Here is a 21,901-nt window from a genome sequence, read left to right as displayed (position 1 = left end):
CGGATCACAACTGTATACTTACATGGACAAAGCCTCCAGCCATACCGCTCCATTACCCCACACGTTCTATGCAAGACAAAAGAAACGGGAATTCAAGTGACCCCATTTTCGTCAATTTCTGTGAAATTCCTGGACGCCTCACCAATGGACAGCTGTGTATTTGGAGTTGGACTCCTAAAACAGGCACTTGCTCGACGTCGTCCCTGTACCTTGCAAGGTTTTCGGAGAGTTGCCAACGAGGTATGACGGAACATTGTCTTTTCCATTCTACACAGTTTCATCACAATGAAAACTATTCTGTCAACCAATAGTTCCATCCCGTGGCAATCACATCAAACACAATCGGTGGTGTGCAACCTCCTGCGGTAGACTAGAATATGTAAGTCTTACTACTACTCATAACTATCTGATTAACTGGAATTTAATTCAGACCCAAAGTATTTACTCGAGTATTTATCCCCATCAGTATTATTAGTATTATTAGGTTTCGTTTTATACGAGAATATTTGCATGTATTGAAAAAAATAATATTCATAATTAACTCTTTTCGTCAAGCATAAAATTACTACAAATAAAATATTTAAACCATTTAATAAAAGTGTTCGCTTTCGATAACCGAATTCCTTCTTATGTTCCTTACCAACACTTAATTTCATATCATATTACATTATTCATAAATCATGGGCATTGCTAATAAATAGCGTATGAATATAATGTCTATTAAAATAGGAATGTTAAGGCTTACTCTTTGCATTTACAGATTGGAGAATTTATACACGAGACCTTATCAGGTCGTATCAGGATCGTTTACAGGACAAAATACATCTACATTTAACATAGAATACAAACTACATGTTCTTCCAGAAATCAAACACAGAATCACGTGTGCAAACTGCTCTGGCTACTCGGACGCAAACTGTAACTTCATGCCCTCGACGTTAACATATACACTCGACCACCACACCAACATATAGTTTCTGGAACAAATTATATATTTTGGCCTATTTAGAGTAGATACTAAGAAATAGGGATTATTTGTTGTTGAGCTCATGTTCGAAGAGTTACTGCACAAATATGTGGAAAATTAATGTTACGCTCCTGTAGTTTCACATCGACTTCAATTGCCGCGCAGAACTGCTCACCACGTTTGGACTTCTTGACTTTTGTCTGCTGATGACAATTTGGTCGTTACTATTCCAATTAACGTGCACTTTCACTTGCAAAACGTATAAATTCTTATCACTCCCCAAGATAAGACAATATATCTTGGTCAGTATGATACGTCATTTAGCAAAGAGGTGGTTACAATTCAGTAAACACTGTATATTTTTAGATTATGTAATTATCGATGAAGACATATTTCAAAACAGGAATATCGCGTAAATATTAGCGTAACGCTTTTATCACTAACAATACGGTCAAGAATTTGTAAGTAATGAACAAAAACGTGCATGTCAATTGCACATGGTCTCATTTGATCACGGAATTGTACTGAGAGACTGTTCGTGGATGTAACACAGGAGTATTCCAGGACGAAAAGTATACGTCATAATCGACATCTGCACATGGAATAGATATTTGTTGACAGTTCCAGTCACATTTGAGACGACAATGCTATCAAGTACATAACAGTTTCTGATTCCGTTCAAATACATATTCTAGAGAAAAAATAGAATATAAGAGAAGAGACTCCACGATTATTTTCAATAACAACTGCCTCATGACACTGAATGTCTTCTAAATCTTGTACTATACTCAAGTCTTTATTTAAAACATCACGTACAAGTTAATCCAATTTTTTCCATTGTCATGCCTAGAGCAAATGTATTCAATTCTTACAATAATCTTTCGTCCTTAAATTTTCAACAACGCACTACTCACTTATCCTGAACCATGCAATTCATTACATACGTAAGAAAACTATGATAAACACTTATAGTCTACGGTAATCCTATTGTAAAGGACAAAAATAAAGAACTATAGTTTTAATGGGGATTTTAGTCTTTTTATTTTTGTCCTGTACTATAGGTGCTTTATAGATATATTACGACGCAAACGAGTTTCATTCAAGACCATTTGCACATATGAGTTTCTTTCGTAACGATGTTGTTTCATTTCGGAACCACTTTTCTCTCTTTCTTTAGGTCTTTTGTCCAACGACAACGATATGGATTAGAATTATACTTTTGGCACTATGTTCAGTAGAAACAATCCATACACAATCAGTATATTTTAATTTAACATATACACTAAAAGATCCACTTTTGGCCAGAGAAGAGTAAAGGCTGTCGGTTTAATAGTTGCATCTCTGAAACAACTTCACCTGCTTGGAAATGCTCATATGCACTTTAAGTTAACAAAATTTAGGCCTTGTAAAGCATTTATAGTCAATTCTATAAAGCATAGGACTACTTTACCTTACTGTACGTTCACGGGCTTGCAGGCTAATCAGTGTTTCTCTCAAAAATTTATAACAAGCCTGCATTTCTTTTTGCGGTTTTCTTCATTATCTGCTATTTACTTACAAAGCTACAACTGAAAGTAGACTAGAACGTCGCTCCAACGCATAAAACCTTTCAATGAATGAATACATCTTTGATCACCGTTAGGGCTGATGCTCAGGTTTTGGTTGAAAAAGGCTTTTCCCATCATTAGTGTGCTACTTAACTATGTAACACTATTTAAACTGAAAAGGTATCTTTCAAATATCCAGATACTTGCACATTCAAAAGGTAATGCACATACAATTTCAGGCGCCTATTCATACGTTTCTCTCCAGAAAATCCAAGCCATTTTAATTGCATATATAGGCATGTTTATCAACATAACTGCATTTACATTTGCAACACAGACCCAGCACGCGATGTCTTACATTTATCATATTAAATATGCATATGATGCGTACGTACTTTATGTCCCTGCATACTTTCATTTCCTATAGTTATTCTTTCTCATTCTTCAGTTTTTAAAGCACGCTGTAAATTTACACGTTCATCACAAAACTAGGTTTTCCACTGTATAAATGAAACACTATTTAGGGTTCGCGAATCACTTTCAAGTGAGAAGTAATAATGGTGTTGCACACAATGTATCACGGTTTTATTTATTTTGCCCTACTACATATGTACATTACATAAGAAGGATTTTTAAAAAACACTTACAAATAAATCATGTGTTTTTTAAATAAAATAATAATCAGATTATTACTTACTTCTTGGGAGGTAATTTCTCTTTTTTCTTCTATTTGATTCTCACCAACATTCATGTTGAAATTTTAAAGATTACCTTCAACACTTTTTGTCTTCTTTCTATAGTATGAATTACGTTCGCTATTCCCTCTGATCATAAATTATCGAAGCTGCTAGATCGGAAGAGAAAAGAAAAATCATTGAAAGAGTTTTGATTCACCAAATAACCAAATAATGACTTACGTAAATTTTTTACTGAATATTACTTTTCAAAATTAACGTTTTACCGAGTAAAATATTGCATCGTCAAATTTCCGACGAAAAACAAAAAGGAATATAAAAGTTACCAATAGCGCCTAAAACTTACCATTTTTAAATGGAAAGTCCTCAGTGAGTATCTATTTCTTCTTGTTTAACACAATTCTTCAAAAATCACCAATTTACACGCAAAATAATCAAAATATGGGAAACTTTGTGTCTTTCATATATTATTCAATATTGATTATCAGAAATAGATACCTCTAAAATATGCTGTAGTATTACACTTGCTTCACAGTAATACTACGTACCATGAGGCAAACCTGCATCAATATTTACAGTTTCATTATTTTCCGCCATATTCCTTAAATTTGGAATTTACTAAACACCCATTTAACAAATCCCAAATGGGTAATTAATACGGAATTAAACATAAACTACAACATGCGAGCAATCAAAAATGTTCAACTACTTTCGATTTGCGTACGCTACAATTTCTTATCAATCAACGTTCAAGTACATTATTTTCATTGTTGAAATATTTGTAAATTTATATAGCTAACCTTTCTCCTAAAGTAATTAACCAATGGTTTTAGTTATTTAATAATATGATTTTGTTGAGTTCTTCCTTAATTTCTAATTACTGAATATGGAAGCAACCTCAAGATTTTACAGTACGTCCAACAAACTATTTCCTATTTATATTCCTGTATTTATATTTACACGAAAGCCAACGTGAACATTTCTGATTACGAGAAACACTTCATAAATAACGCACACTGTGGCAACAATACCAGGGATAAGTAACGTCAGTTGGCTGACAGGACATAAGGAAGATGCATGCTTGTTACACACGTACTGTACACCATTTTCAAATATCATTATCTTAAAAATAGCATTTGAAGGTATTATTTATGAAAATAGCATTTATATCATAACAGTAACTTTAGGTAGCAAAAAAGCTCTCAGAAACTCTCTGGCATTGCGTGAAGTAAATGGCAAGCAAACGGTAGGCTTTGTTAGTGCTCGTTTCAGCAAGCACGTGTAGCATAAAAATTGGTTAGAAAGGCAAGTGACATCAAAAATGAACGAACCATTCCAACAAGTTTGCATTTTCTATTTCTTCGACTCCTTCACTGAACAGAGCAGTCGACTTGATACTATCACTACTAAAACAAAAAGTTGTTGTTGAAAGTTATGTACTTTGGTTTATAATTGTTGGTATTAAAGCACAGTTACTGGTTTTTGTACAGGTGATAAAATTGCAACCAAACTAGGACAAAAATAAAAATCTTCTCACGACATTCGACTAAGATCGAATACAATTATAACAGATTAGAGTTTCACGTAAAACATGTATGATAGCATTATATTAACCTGTATCCTGAACAGAAGTAACACCCTTGTAATATATAGCTGGAATAAATTATAACTGAAAAAGAGTACTGCCTAAGTTGTAACGTTATCTACTTGCTTAATTTAAAAATCGAGAAATAACAGAGGCAGAGAAGCTATCTCTCACAAGGAACACTAAAATTATGAGTGATACACACTGTAGCATATTTATGTAAATGTTGCATTAACGAAAGTTAAACGTCTAAAATGTAATTCTTCATACAATAGGATGTATTTCTACTATACATTTGATATAAAAGGGTAGAAAAACCGTAAGATACCGTCCAGCACCTTCTTGGTTCTATAGGTGTTACCGAATCTAATATGATTAAAATAATTTGTAATTAGAATTTGTTCCTGTAGAGGGCCGCGGTGGCTTAGTGGCATAACGTTCACCTCTGGTGGTTGGGGTCCCGGGTTCGATCCCAGCCCCCGCCAAGTGAACTTTGTAGTGAATAAACACCGTGTGCGTGGGTTTTCTCGGGGTTCTCCCGTTTCCTCCCACTTTCTTCATTCCACCATTTCATTTATTACTCATCATCACCGTCTCCTTTAGCCTAACCGGTATAACCGTGGGACGTAAAACTCAAAGATTTCATTTCATTTTTTTGTTCCTGTAGACGGATATCACGTTAAGTAAGCACATTCTTGTCATAAGGTACCGATCAACGTCAATACTAAATTATTTGACCTACTGTGTTCATTTCTTTCGACTGACTATTTCCACTTCTACCGAAATTAATTTATATACATGATTTGTTACAATACAACATGTGGTTTTGTCTTACTCTTTGCCCGTAGAAATTACATTTGTGTATTTTACATTGCACAGCAAGAAAGAAACGTCATCTTCTTGTAGAAGTTCGTTACAAAGGATTATTGCCATTATTCATGAGTTATTTGTTGATAAAAACAGTACGAAAAATAACTTTCATTATATACCAAACATTTCACATACTACGATGACAATTTCATGTGTATTTGCATATACACACGCAATGCGCAACACCATACTGGAAAAGCACATTTTCCTGAATCGGAGAATTACTCATTAACAAGGAGAGAGACAACATAGAAAGACGTTTTAAGATGCACTTCTATTATAAGTGCATTATTTATGAAATGTTTCTCGTACTATTTTAATAGATAAGACTTCACAGAAAAAAAAAGTTGAAAAAATCCGTATCAGCAACTCATTACTCACTCATGCTCATTCTTCTCTCCAAGCAATCCAACTCATTTTCTTCCTGCAACTTACTCTGCTTTCTCATTTATTTTTTCACGACGAGTGAGGTTATATAAGTTTATACTATGCCGAAAATTCGTGTACACAGAATGAGGCAAAGTCCAGATCCATTCTTGTATTTTTGAAACGGTGTGAGAAAAAAATGACGAAACTTTCAATGTGGATAACTGGGGTGGGGGCGCACCAGATTATGTCATTTGACATCATGGCGGCCATCTTGAAATCTGTAATTTTGATTTCAGATCTAATATTTCAAATAGGAAACAGGGGGCCGAATAGGACACATGATTTTGGGCTAAAATTTCACCAAAAATACGAATCTGAAGTTATTTTTCACCTAACTTTGATCAGTAATGAAATTTTGTGAAGTAAACATTGCGTATTGCATCATGAAATGGGTTTTGTCTTTTCAGGTGATGTAACATGGTTTTTACCCGCCAAGAAAGAATTGAAATTGTTCTCATCAGTGGGGAACACAGTGCCAGAGCCAGCACTGATGACTTCAGTGCCCGACACTCACAGAGGGACAACATTATACATACCACAGTGTCGCGTATTCTGCAGATTTCAAGTTTCTGGATCTGTACACGACAAACAACGCAGTGGACGCCCGAAGACTGTAACGGATGAGGCAACAGCAATGGCAGTTGTTGCATCTTTGGTTAAAAGCCCGAAACGCAATATCAGATGTTTAGCTGCAGTTTCAGGTATAAGTCAGAGATCGATACTCCGTGTGTTGCACAGCCATAGACACTCTAACTGCAATACCTAACGGAGGATGATCCAGATAGAAGAATGCAATTAGCAGAATGGGCTGCGATGTAGTGTAACAAGGATCCCACGTTTCCTCTTAGTGTGTTGTTTATGATAAGGCTCTGTTCCGTGTGAATCACTGTTATTGGTCAGGCACAAACTCAGCACGAACAGATGCCTTAAGGGTAACTGGTGTAGAATGATGGTATGTTGTGGGATATGGAACACTCGCATCATCGGGCAGTTTTTCATCCATGGGATCTTAAGTGCAGACAGATATCTTGATATGTGGTAGGAATAGGTGTTCCCATCACTGCTGAATCCAGAAGGTGACTTCCCAGCCTTTTAACAAGATGGTGAGCCTCCTCACTATGCATTATGAGTCCGGGAGGTTTAGGTGTACAGTTCCTGGGCCACTGGATTGGTCGTTCAGGGATAATTGAGTCGCCACGCCGTTCACCCGACCTGGAACACTTAGACTTTATCTGTGAAGCAATCTCAAAGCACATGTTTATAAAGAAAAAAATCACTGATCTCCGACACCTCCAATAACGAATCAGACATGTTTGTGACTCTATGACGCCAGAACTGAAAAAAAAAAAAAAAAGTCTTGCATTACGTGTAGCACACGACATGGAACATATGTAGAGCATATCGTATAGAATCCCACATGCAATGTTTACTTTACAAAATTTCATTACTGATTATAAAGTTAGGTGAAAAATAACTTCAGATTCGTATTTCTGATGAAATTCTAGCCTAAAATCATATGTGCCATGCCCCCCTTCCCACTCGAAATATTGGACCTGAACTCAAAGTGGCGGATTTCAAGATGGCTGCTATTACACCAGAAGGCACCACCTGTTGAGTCCCCACCACAATGTTTCATCATCTTTCCACAAGCCGTTTCAAAAATAAAAGGATGGTGCTGAACTTTTGCCTCATTGCTATATAATTTCCACGGACATCTTATTTCTAAGCCCTAGCACGTTATACTCTTTAAATTTTAAATTTTGTTCTTAGTAATAAATAAGTAACGGTCATCGTACTAAACTTTCTTGGTGTCATTTCTTAAATTAAATCATGGCTTACGCCACATTGAAGGGCTATTACTGAAATATCAACAAAATAGTCTCAGTAGTTTTTGAGAAAACAGTTTGAAAAAATAAATCACTCAAAAGTAAAATACCCTTTCCAGAAAAATGAAAACTGCACACACCATATTATAGAATGTTAAAGAAATATAAGCAAAATCGTTTTAACCGCTTTTTAGAAAATCACAGTTCATTTTCATACCCTTCAGTAAACTACTCTTTATTTTGGGAAGTAGAAAGAATTCGAGAATACCGCCTGGAATCTTAAAAACCTTAAAATCTAGTCCAGATGTATTAAAAACTACGGCCTCTGGGTATGTGTGTACATGCATCTGGGCGAACACACGGATTTCCATAAGTAACCTTTTTTAGCATGTAGGGTTCCGTGAAATGTACATCTATTGAAATCTCGATTTCGATTTTTACTTTTTCACGACCATCATACCTGCTTCTCTTATATCGTCAATAGAAAAGAAAACTACATGAATTTTACTTCTGAATGTTTCTTTTTACTTAACAGGTTTCTTTAGAGTGCAAATAAGAAAATACTTGTCTAACACCATTACATGATAAATATGAAATCAGAAATACACTTACTGTCTTCTGGTACTTTCATAGCAATGGAGGATTATCCTTCTTTCAATTCAGATATCCTTCAAAATTTATTTTTACAATCAGATTTAAAAAAAAAAAAAAAAAAAACGACACTGTTAAATACCACGATCGTAGCTAGTCAAATGTTCTTTTGTTATATGTACGGAAATTTGTCAGACCACTGAAGCCAGAAAAATGAAGTACTTATAGTAGTACTTACTTTCACTACATCTTGTCATGGATTCTCGTAACAACAATAGTACAAGTTTGTTTTAAGGCCAACAAGGATAAGCGACATAACAGACCAAAGAAATAACGCGCGCGAACTTGACCTGTTGACGGGTTTTACGTCAATTTTCCTTGCACTTTACTGCTCGAAACTGTATTTCAGTTTCCCTTCTTTTTGTAAAATATTGAACAAAAGACACAAGTCCCGTGTTCAAAAATACTACAAATACAGTGAAAGTAGTCCTGGTATAACGCTGTGTTTCCTTTCAATTTAACCAAATGTCTTTAAAAGTTAATGAAACCTGGAACCACACAGCCAACACTGACCTAGTCACCAGCGCCCAGATTTATATGTACTATCAATAAAATAATACACGCTTCAAAACAGCTCGTTCATTTCAGATTCACTTATTTACAACACTTACCGTAAGCAGAATGAATTTCTACAGTACATTACTAAGATTTCTCAAGATTTTCTGATATCGAACTTTGTCTATGTTAGTTAAAATGAGATTATAGGCCGAAACTGTGTTTTCAACATCGACTTAAGTGGTTGGACAATATCTGTATAATGGTATAGAAGTTCGGAACAGTCATCTGGCGATGATTTACTGATTCCACACATGTAAGGTTGATTTTATTTGAAGTTAGCGTCCCTTTCAGTGGCCAGACGTGGACCTTAACGTGGGATCCGAACCACAGGATCTCCCGCCCGCCGAGTATCGAACCCGAGTCTCACCTGCCAAAGACACGTATACTAACCACATAGCCACGAGTGAGCTCACATGTACTGGTTGACTGACTCGATATTTCCACTCCTGGATTTATGTTAAACAGCTTATTCAACTTCTGTTTAAGTTTCGGCTCGGCAGGACTTAAGTAGTTGTTTTCTTATCAACTCACTCGTAGAGGGATGCACCTTGCGTTTCAGACGTTTAATTGTTTCAAATATCGTCGATAAGTGTAAATGAATGAAATTATCATCTTGAAAGACAGTATCAATGTCTAACGGTAGAAAAGGTCTCCCCGCTGGTCTAGTGGCTGAATGTGCATGTAGACCAGAGTTCGATTCCCGATGAAAGAGCACAAAAATTCAACACACTAATTCAAAACAAATCAACATTGATATTTGATGCTCATAATATAGACTGGATAATCGACTTGCATGCCTAGTTTTACTTACTATCTCAGAATCTTAAAATCTACCCTCCGTAGGAGTTTTCAGATGATCTGATAAAGTTATGTAGGTGTAGCTTTGAAGTCTGATGTTTATTCACCCATTACCATGGTCACACAACACGAAACCTCTCTCAAGAAGAGTAAAAATTCAGACAACCACCTTCACACAAGTTTTCTGTTATCTACCCTTTTTCCATATTAATCTTTATATTCTACTAAATGATACGTCACCAAACTTCATCGTTCGTTTTATTATTACGAACCAAGTTGTAAACATTGAAACAATAATTATATTGAGTACGCTTAGTTAATTGTTTTTCAAAGCTAAATCATTTTTGAAAACAGGTAACCAGGAATGCTTTCCTGATATATTATACTCCAATTATTATTGGCATTCTGCTATATTATATATGTTTATCTTATATAATCTCAAACAAGAACCACCACACTAATGACCTAGTATGAAAGAACTTGTTTGAACTTTATTTCAACGTATTTCTTTTTCGTGTCATAAGACTAAATTTAACATCTGCCTTCGTAAGCGCTAAATATGTATTTACTACAAATCGAAAACAGTGCACCCACGCAGTACTTAGATTTTTAGGTACATCTCCCCTCCTGCTTTTTCCTTTACATATGTCTATTGTCGGATTATTTGTTGGCAGCAATTACTCGCTGATTTCAGACATGCAACGGTAAAATGTAGAAAAGTTTAGAAATGAAAATAAATGTAAAATATATATATTCCTTTTTGTTCATTTTCTCTCACGTAAGTTGACAGTACGTGAAGATCGTAACTGCCATCATAACAAACGAACCCAATCGAACACAGGAAGTACAAACCCCTCGACCAAAAATCTAAACCTAACCTTACACGCCTCAATTGCTAGTTTCCAATAATTAAAAAGCTAAAACAAGATCAAAACGTTGCACACAACGGTTTTCCTTGATCACTGAAATGAAACTACCAAAACATTACGATTTCAAAATACTCCTTCTTAGGTAAACTACAAAAACTGTAATAGGTATACTTACTTAAACAATGCACGCATAAAAACCACAGGAAAAGCTCGATACACATTTACGGTTACATATTAAAACAAATTCTCTCTTTGCGATCTGTTAAAATCAATGTGGAACAGTTTGTAACAACTATTTCACACTGATGTTCTGTGATAGTTTCACAGTTTGCGTACATTAAATTGCAAATGATATATTACTGTATAAATCAATCACATGTGAGATTAGCAAACATACTTCACAGTTTTCTTTAATAAACTGTGGTCTAAACTTGGCGATTTACAGTGTCTCAGTGAAAGAGTTTGTGTTACATGTACAGTACAATTTCTCTCTCTTTCTCTCTACGCAATACATATTTGGCAGAAAATTCAAGTCGAATTAATAGTTAAAAAGCAAATTTCATGAGTCCACCATGTAAACAAAAGAAAATCTTTCTTTCTTCGAGCTACAAAACAGAGACGATACAGCCCGCAAGCACAAATACCTGTACGTTATTCCAAATACTGACAAAAGCATATACCTTGTCTGATTTCCCACATTAATCGGACTAATTCTTTCTATAACAGAATTCAATTACATATTGAACCAAGTTTACTCTGTCAAAGATACTTTCGAACGCTTCTATTTACGAAGTATATATATATCTATATCTAACAGCAATGAACTGGTACAGCTAAAACACATTTTACTAGCTGTTACTATATGGAATATAAACCTGCTTAATCTCTGTAAGCTTATTTGCATTTTGTCTAGTAGGAATAATGCTCAGAACGGAGCACACAAAGTAATACTTACCATGTACAAGCTTATCTTCTGAATAAAGAATCTCTCGGTAACTCCGCCAATCTTCTTTATTTGCATTTACAAGCAAACGACTGTTCTTTTTCTTTCTACCCATGCTTATCAAATTCTCCCTTCCAATGAAGACAAAGTAAGTACAAAACAAACACTACGAAAAACTGCTCCGTTACGATTTAACATGACGGGTTTCAAGTGGTATACCTCATTCCTCATCAACAAGACGATTAGTACTTATCTATAATGCAACCGAATTTGCTTAATTTAGTTCGACGAGCAAAAACATTATAAACAAAGTTAAGAGTGAACAGCTGACATTCAAATGAACGAAAGACTGAATTCGAAAAATCCTTCGTTTCCAAAACTGAGAAGCGACAGTTAACGTATTAGCTTGGTAGCCCCGAGTTCGAATCAAAAAAGCACACGACGTAAGCTATATTGATTGTAATATAGGTACTTTTCACTCACCTCTAATTATCATACAAGCTGAGAAACACAATTGACAAAACGACGACGCAAAACTGTTTCCAATGCTAGTCATTAGATATTTACGGTTTACCCTGCAAAGGCAGCAATCCGTTGTTGGTTGAGGTTCTTTTAGTACAAGACAGGCATAATATTTCGCAAGTTTTGCGACTCCAATGCGAGTTTTATTTTGTTGTTGACCAACAATCAAGTAATATTCAAAGATCACTGCTCATTGCTCAACTAAAAATGAACATTAAGTTGATGCAATGAAACATGTATGTTGGAAGGTTAAATAATGGAAATATTAACTGCATACGCCTACTCAACTAGGCTGATGGTAACGGGAGACAAATAGCCTCGAAGTTGACGTTCCTATTGAGACCCAAATCAAACGTGAATTCACACCTATGGAAGAAACCGTGTTGCATAAAATCGGTTATTTGCTACATTTATCATATTATACCAACACGATGACATTCAACTCAACTATACTTGACAAACTTGAACATTCTGCTAATCTACTGATCGAGATTCATTTATCACATAAGTAAATGAACAAAACTGAAACGAAGATAGAAAATGGTTTCATTTTAATGAATTTATTTAAACGGTAAATTGAAGGTTCACTAATCAACAAAGGTTGATTAGTGTCAATTCCGTGTTATCTTTTTGTATCCTACAGATACCAAAACGGGTTAGTAATATCAGCGTTCACTCTTGAAGTGTATGGTAGCTTGATCGATGCCCATCAAATCAATGATCCTGCTTGCTCTTATTTCATAATTCATTTGTGTTTCGTACAGACGTCACAACAAAAACTGCTTCCCGCAAAACTACGCATTTATTATATTTACTGATTGATATAAAATACATAATTCAAATAAGAACAATCTTTTATCTCGAATCTTTATGATTAGCTCATACGATTTCAATATTCTCTGACACTTTCTTCGGTGACGCCTAAAAATTACTAAACTGGATGCATTAAGATTCCTCCTTTTCCGTGGAAAATTTCTGAGAAAAAAAGTACGTAATATCACTCCTCAAAAACTATAGTAAAATATTTACTTTTTGGGAAAACGTTTGTAATGCGACTAATAATGTATCTTACTAATCTTAGATTTTTATCCTTCTGTTTGCCGTTTTACTCAAAGGAAGGATACACATCTCAGACCAATGCTGATATTAACTGTACTAGAGCCTATTTCAAGCGTGCCCCTTATGGCACTGCTGTCGATGTTTGTTTTCCGTACCTCCCTCGAAAGAGAAGGGACAAGTTGCTGCGGACAAGATCTTTCAATTGTTCGATGCGGAAGCGTTGACACAACGAATTACATCACGGATTTCACTGTGCTCTGTCTTGTTAGCCATTCTAAGTGGCCTACGATCTTCACTCGTCAAGATCAAACGAATGAATGACAAATTGACAACACAGCTGAGGTCATTCACTTCTTTCCTCTAAACAAAGGAAGGGTTTCCTCCATCAGAGAGAGGCAGGGGTAGGACCGAAGAATGTTTCGCATATTTCCCGAGGGCACACCTGAAATAGGATCTACACAAGTTTTCCCAAAACGTAGAAAGTTTACTATAGTTTTTGAGGAGTTACATTATCTACTTTTTTTTTTAGGAGGACTTCAAAGGGTGGAACCTTAACAATACATTCAGTTTAGTAAGTTTCAGGCGTCCCTGAAGAAAGTGTCAAAGAGCAATGAAAGCGCATGAGCTAATCATAAAAATTCGATATACAAGATAAAACTACTCTAATGCATTCATCACGTTATTAATAGTATCTTTGCAAATAAAATATTTACTTTAACATTTCGCAGACATGACATATATGCTTAAAGCTATGAATGGATTAAGAATTTAGCGTTCCGTTCAGCAGCGAAGCTATAGAAGACGTGGAGCGACACTTTAATGGGATTCGAATCACATGGACTCCTACTTGGAATCGAACCCAAATAATGATGAAAAAGTGAAATGAAAGAAACAACCCTGGGGAAACCGAATTCAAGATGATGTGTACCCGTCACATTAACATGGAATTGAACCAGGTGTTCCTCACACAAGAGGCAAGTGCTCTTTAACTAACCACAGTATCAAGACTAATGTTTTATCAAAGTATACCAGAATATTCTCTTTTGTGTGCGTGTAGAGGAGTCTGATTTAAAAAGGTCGATAAAAAACGATGAAGAATGGCTGCGCCAAAAAAATTAAGAAAATTATTTAAGTTGAATGGGAAAATAATGAGAAATGTTTAAAAATGAAAAAGAGATATTAACAATACCGGACATAATTACAGAAACAGGAAGGAAAGAAAATAAACTGCAATTTATGGAAGACTTTAAAGCATTAAATTTTTAAAATCAAAAGAATCTATAACCGATGGGAACGTCCTTTTCGATATTGATGTGGTGAAGCTGATTATTTCTCGCTCTCCTCCCCTAAATGGACATGACCATTTGTAATAAAAGACAATAACATTGGCCGGGAAAATGTAGAAATAGGTTTCTATTTGATTTGACTCTATAGTTTAGTGTCCCTTTCAGCAGCGAGGCTATATGAGACGTGGACCTACAGTTTAACGTGGAATCTGAACCATATAAACTCCCGCCGAAAATCGAAACCGGGTGGCCCACGCCAAAGGCGTGTACACTAACCGCTTAGCAACGAAGGAGGTCATGGTCTTTTATGTATAAAGATGTTAGTTTCCAACGAATCCGGACTCAGATTTCCACTCAACAATGTAGAGTATTTACATTTTCCAAAACATGCAGGGATTGTAAATGTTTTAAATAAATGGAGGCTTAAGAGTTCAAAGTCTATTCGTAAGTTTTCATATTTACATTGCTTACTTGTTTCTGAAGAAATAAAATGTAACAGTCATTTTTATTTATAACTTTCTTGTAAATAGGGGCCGCGGTGGCTCAGTGGTAGAGCGTTCACTCTGGTGCATGGGATCCTTGGTTCGATCCCAACTCCCGTGGACCAACACCGTGTGCATGGGTTTCCTCGGGGCTCTTCCGTTTCCTCCTACCTTTTTTATTCCACCATTTTATTCATTTTTTATCATCAGCGTCTTCTTTAGCCTAGCCGGCATAATCGTTGGATGCAAAACTTAAAGATTTCATTTCTTTTTCCCTTGTGAACAGATATAGAGAACTTTTTAAAATACAATTTTAAATGGCTAAAACAAGCCTAGCTGCAATATCACTGCTCAAAAGTTGGTGCAATGTAATACAATACAAGGTTGGGGACTTTACCATAATATCTCCACCGATAGTGCAATAATGGCAACTGGGAGTTAAAATAAAACTCTTACAGGGGTTCCAGATTTTGGGTTAACTGCCGTATCGTCGGACCAATTTTGGAAAAAAAAATACCAGATCAATTAGAGAATTTATTTGGGTTTGTGATGAAGAGTGAGTGAAAGTCAGGTGAGAGCAATAGTTTAAGTTAAGAAAATAGTTGTTACTTATATTTGATGTAAGCGGCATTATATGTGGAGGAGGAAGGAACTATCTGACGGAAAGGTACAATTATTATGATTTATAGGAAACGTAGTGCGGAAATTACAAGATTGTCACATATCTTCTGTTTTTTTAATCGATTCAAAAATAAGGAGTGTCAGTTGTTGAAATTGTGTAAAAAGCATGGTCAACCAAACACGCGAACAGCTTGTCGTAATTGTAGAAACGAATTTAAACTACAGAAAAGAAGAGGAACATCTAAGCAAACCTAATCTAGTTCATTTTGAATGACCAACACAAGCCATGCATTTTATAACATATAAAGGGTTTTTCTATTATTCACATTTGTGCGTATACCCACCGCAGGTGGCGCGCCTGCTCTCTACAGACGCAACCTCTCGCTAAGGTTTGGTCCTTCCTTCTGTGCTCCTGCCCTGACTTCGTTAGATAGCATTCATGCTTTACAGTGGCCACCTAGCACAAGTTTTAGTTCGTGTTTGTGCACTAGTTTTATGCCATACGTCCACACTGTATTTCGAACAATAATTACTACCAAGTGTGCCAGGATCATAAGCTAGTATTTTAAGGGAGAAACTAAATAGTATTCCCCCTTTTTTCCGATTTTCGTGTGGTCCGGCGATGCAGCAGCAATGCCCCGATTTTCTTAATTTAAGCAAATAATATAGAAGTAATATAAAATTATTATGGTATTTGTCAAAATTAAAACAGATTATTTTGGGATAAATAGTTGAAGTTAAGTTCCTGCAATAGTTGACCACGTCACTCTAAATATTTCATTTCTTCACTTGACACGGTTCTCTCTAATAGCCTTTGTGCATTTTACTGAATCACGAGGTTCTAATGTAACGCCTCCCAATAGAAAACAAAGTTTACAATTCGAGATTAGTTGATAGATGCCCCATTTCATTAGACTTAGCGCGTGTGCCTTTATACATGTGGGGTACATTTCTCGTCCAGATGCTAATGTTAGTATCTATTGTCCGCAACAAAATAATACAAAAGTAATTGTCATATTTACACTATATGGTGTGGACCAAAGGAGCTACTTTAATCGCATTTCATAATAAAGTATTTATGAAACGTTGTAGTGTCATTTTTACCACATCTCCTCGACATAAAATTTTGGTAGTTACGAAATAAAGTAAACGGGACAGATACGACAATAGTCCGAATCGGATATATGGAGAGAAAAGTTTCAGTCAACTCAAATCAATGTTCTCAATTCAACATCCAGTACAGATGTTACAGATGCAACCCACGGAGTTAGTGTTTCCACTTATCATTTTAATAATCTGATTTAAAAGGCGTCAATTTCAGTCTTTAAGTAAATACATGTGTGAAATACTTACTTAAAGGGAAGATCATGACACATTTTAAATCAGTTTATTAAGAGGTAAGTGAAACACTTCGTTGATTTCCTTGTTCACCAGATATATGATATTTCCTTGCAGTTTTTTATCACTTATTCTGTGGCATAGCCTTGTTCACCAGATTGTCACTCAAATGAAAAAAGGATCACGTTATGAATATATGCTGCAAGAGTATGATACCTCTTGATAAACTGCATATTTATGCAGAATAATTTTAGGTCGATTTATTTACCAAAGAATTGAAGATTTCGCAATTCTTTTTTATATACTAAGAACGTGAAAGTCCTGTTGACATTAACAATATAGAGTCCCTTATAGGTGCTGCTTTTTTTCTTGATATAGGTTAATATATTATAATTTTTACATACTTAATATTCTTGCATCAACGGAAAAAAAAGCTAGTTTTTCTCAGAAGATAAAGAAAACAAACAAACAAACAAAAAAAGAAATATTCCTAGCTTATGTTCCACGTTTATGCCGGGTAGACTAAAGGAGACAATAATCATGAAAATGGGTGAAATGAAGAAACTGAAAGAATCCCGAAAAAACCTGACTCCATGTGTAAAAGGTGAACACTCTACCACTAAGCCACCGCGGCCCCTTTCAGATATTAAACTTAAGTGAATATAGTGTCTCTCTCTCACACAAAGAGTCTTATATTGTTCGTGTTGACAGGACTTTTACATCAGGGAAGCGGGGAAAAGACACAAACCAAGATCCCGAAGGCGCAAGAACGAACGCTATTTGCAGTCATGTAAGTTATGCTTTCAGCAAGCTTACGATTGTAGTATAATAAGAGAATAACGGGCTAAATTTTACAATACCGTACACGCTCCAGCTGCGCATCGATAAGTAGGGCAGCTTTAGAAGTGTATAGCAGAGTAGGGGAGGGAATAGTAAGATGGGGATAAATAGGGTAGGGGTAGGAACGGGTTAGCTTAAGTTTAGGGAAGTTTTGATCCATTTTTATAAAATGAATAGTGTAATTTCTCATTTCTGAGTATACCAATTGAAGCGGCCATTGTAAAATTAAACCGAATAATGTAATAATATTCATAGTTTTATGTTTATGTATTTTTCTGATTTGTGCATTATAAACTGACGATTTCTCTTACACATTTTTCTTTAAGTATGACTTCACCCATAAATTTTCGATTCTCTTGCCAGTGTGTTCTCCATTGATAACGATTATAGTATATTTAGGGTGACCAGACATACTCTTTTTAAGAGTATTATACTCTTTTCGAGGTTCATATACTCTATACTCTTTTTTCTTCGCAAAAATATCGAATTATACTCTTTTATGGCATTTTCAATTTCACTTAAACGTTTAATGCTTTTTGCCGTTGAAAATCGCATTTTTTTTTCCCTGTAAAAACTTTGACAGTACTGTTTAGTACTTCGTAGTAGCAGACCCGCTGCGCTGTGCTGCGTTTCTCGTCCTCGTTGCATTGTAGGTTTGCCAGATTTTCTTTTTGCAAAAGAAAAAATATATAATATAACTAAACTGTTTTTATTAGTTAGTACTAAAACTATAGTAAAGACGGCAAAATTAAAGTGATAGATTTATCCAAACTTTCAACGTTTTAATTATTAAATTGTTAATTAAATTGATTGAGTACCTGGAATGATATATATTTTAGGAATTTATATCTGGTATTCGTACAGTTCATGGCACGGGGTTTTGTTTTCCCTTCAAAGTGAGTCAGTTTTTGATAGTGGGAATCGCGCAGTGATTATTATTCTAATTAACGTGCGCACGTACACTCAATCAATTATATTATTCGAGGATTGGAAGGATTTATTTTATTAACAATGTCGCGAGGAAAATGTCAGTATAATCAAGCGTTTGAAATAAGCTATCCTTGCATTGAAAGGGCCCGCAGTAACGATGTTTACAAAGCATGGTGCATGGTATGTAAGAAGGAGTTCTCTATAAAAATTAAAGGTAAATATGATATACAACAACGTATAAAATCTAAGTTGCACACTGAATGTTCATCAACTTCCGAAGCAGGTAAGTTGGATAGTTTTTTTCACCACAGAATCTTCAGAAGAGCTAGATTTAATTCGACTAGAACTTGTGTGGTCATACCATAATGTTAAACAACTCTTTTAGAAGCATGGACTGCACTAGCAAACTTTTGAAATCAACAGTGAATAAAAAATTTGCATGTGCGAGAACGAAAACGGAGGCTTTGTTAACAAATGTGGTGGGAGTGTGGTCAGAAAACATTTTAAGTAATAGTGTTAAAAAAGGCTCCTTTCGTTGTTGTTGCTTGTGATGCTTCCAATCGTAAAGCAACCAAACTCATGCCTATTTTAGTGCGGTACTGTGAAGTAGATACTGATATTAATGTAAAAACATGTCTTCTAAAAATTCATAGCATGTCAAATGAAACCTCGGAAACTGTGTCGAATGTATTAATGGGTACATTACGTCAGTTTTGTTTGGAAAATAAGGTCATCGGTTTTGTAGCTGATAATGCACCAGTAAATTTTGGAAGCATAAAAAATAAAACAACAGGAAACGTGCATAGCGAACTAGAGTGCAGGTTGAAGAAAAGTGTTTTGCCTATTGGGTGTGGGGCTCATATCCTTCACAATGGAATTTCTGTGGCGTGTTCGAGAGTAATACCGATCGATGTTGAGAATTTGGTTTTTAAAATATACAACCATTTCAGTATTTTTACTGTAAGGACAGAAAATTTGAAAACCTTTTGTGAGTTCATTGGCTGTCATTATGAGGGTCTTTTGTATCACTCAAAGACGGGATTCTTGTCTCTGCTTCCATGTGTAGAAAAAATTATACGTCAATATGAACCACTTAAGGGGTACTTTTTGAGTGATGAAAATGCTCCAATAGCTATAGTCAATTTCTTTCGAGACGAAACAAGTGAGTTGTGGCTGTATTTCCTGCATGCTCAGCTAATCTTGTTCACTGAAACAATTACAAAAATTGAAAGGGAGGATATAACAGCGACTGAAGTTTCTGTTGAATATTTTGAACTTCTGAGGAAATACAAAGATAGAATTGAACAAAACTTTTTTCCGTTTTCTGCTAGAAATTTACTTACGAAACTTGTAAAAGAAGGGAATATAAAAGAGGAATATGCCTACTCAGTGTCAAGGTTTTACTTTGAAGTGATAACATACTTAGAGATGTAGTCACAACGTTTTTTCGGAGAAGTAAATAAGATGAAATATTTACTACTTGACACATCAGTTACCTATGAAGAATTTCAGGAGTCGTTTGCATATTTCTATGAGCAGGTAAAACATGTAGACAGTTCGTTGGAATTCAGTGATAATGATGTTTTTGACACTTATTGAAAATACCCAGATGTGTTAAAGAACACCTTGAACAATGGGGAGAGAAAAGAGAGACAATGATGGGCAAATGGAAAATAATGTACAAAGATTTAGGGCGGGCTGGGTCAAATTTAAAAGTGATTGTGCCACTCATGCAATTCTTGTTTACTTTACCGGGCACTAATGTTGATTGTGAGAGGCTCTTCAATGCTATTAACACTTACTGGAGCGAGGAAAAAAGTCAACTCACAGTGTCGACACTGGAACAAATGATGAAAGTGAAGTTTAATGTAAGCATGACCTGTGAAGAGTTCAGACTGGCAATAAAGGATGACATTAACTTAATCAAGAAAGCAAGATCGTCGCAGAAGTATGAATGATGGTGAAGTATTTGACTCATTTGCATGCGCATTGGATAATATACTGTAATTCATCTCGTCTTTATACTTACTGTCAATTTTTTTTTTATATATATATATACTCTTTTGGATTTAAAAAAATCTGGTCACCCTAAGTATATTTCAATTTGGAGCATAGAGCAAATTACTTTATTTAACCAATTCTCCGTATCTCAGGTTTTGGCCATCAATCCTCTGAATTTAACTCCGTAAACACTGTACGACGAATGTTCACACATACATGAATATCGGTGTTTGCTTAAAATAGGGTATCCAATATAAACACAGCCGGTATAAACACTATGAAGGTAGACACGTATTATCTTCTAACAGACATTATTTCATATACTTAGACATCAAAAACAATCACCCTAAATCAATGATAAACCTTCAAAACAGACGTAAGAAATACGTAATTAAATGTTTGACTTACCCACTGACAAACTCAATCCCTTTCCTTGGATCAGCCATTATGGCGGCGACGAGCTACGTAAACCTACTAGAGTTCGTCAATAGCTTCATTTCACATGAAACGAAAACTGCAATTAAAGTGAAATTAACAAAATTTTTAACATAATAAAGTTGTTGTACTTACATCAGAAACATTTCACCCATATGCAACAAATTTATTTATCTCTTAAAATCTCTATCAACCTTCTAACACAACACAGCGACAAATTCTTGCTTCAGTGTTGTCAAGAACGGTATGTAATTTTAACACTACAGAGACCAATTATAGTCCAAAGTCAGTGTTGTCTTATTCCGTAATGGTTTGCGTCAACGCGGCAAAACTTCAGTTTTAATTTACAAGTAGCTGGAGGCTCCGCCCCAAGCCCCTTCCGTTTCCTCAGCATTCGGCTTCGGATCTCTTACGTATCAGCCTTTGCATCAACAGTGAAATTCGTGCATTTGCTTTTCATATTTCCTAAATTTTTACAGCTAGGAGCTTCACCCCCACACCCTCGCCATTGTTCGGTCTACGGCCTCGCATCTCTTCAACCTACAATTCTACCGAATTTAACTTTCTTTTCCTATTTTAACTATCTAAAAGATAAGATTTTGTATCCCAAGAAAATGAATATTTAAATAACATGGGGGATTTCTTCATC

The 21,901-nt window shown here is 35.4% G+C and overlaps 1 protein-coding gene across 5 annotated transcripts in view; it reads right to left on the bottom strand.

Moving 5' to 3' along the window:
• Positions 1–21,534, bottom strand: part of LOC145668820 (uncharacterized protein CG7065-like) — a 68,714-nt gene extending 47,180 nt beyond the window's left edge. Inside the window, exons 1-2 of one of the 5 annotated variants that reach the window (XM_081736992.1) lie at positions 21,388–21,534; positions 3,212–3,358 (exon numbers count right to left, since the gene is read on the bottom strand). In XM_081736992.1, coding sequence (XP_081593118.1) covers positions 3,212–3,265 — 54 coding nt within the window. In that variant the 5' untranslated portion in view covers positions 3,266–3,358; positions 21,388–21,534. Of the gene's footprint in view, positions 1–3,211; positions 3,362–21,387 lie in introns of those variants that run through there. The other 4 variants (XM_081736993.1, XM_081736996.1, XM_081736995.1 and 1 more) reach the window with 4 other exon arrangements.
• Positions 21,535–21,901: the final 367 nt, after the last annotated feature.

Source organism: Thermobia domestica, chromosome 13 (genome assembly GCF_964235325.1).
Source record: "Thermobia domestica chromosome 13, izTheDome1.hap1.1, whole genome shotgun sequence".
NCBI classification, from domain to species: Eukaryota; Metazoa; Arthropoda; class Insecta; order Zygentoma; family Lepismatidae; genus Thermobia; species Thermobia domestica.
Note: the sequence above shows the minus strand (reverse complement) of the source record. Positions and strands in the feature narration are given on the sequence as shown.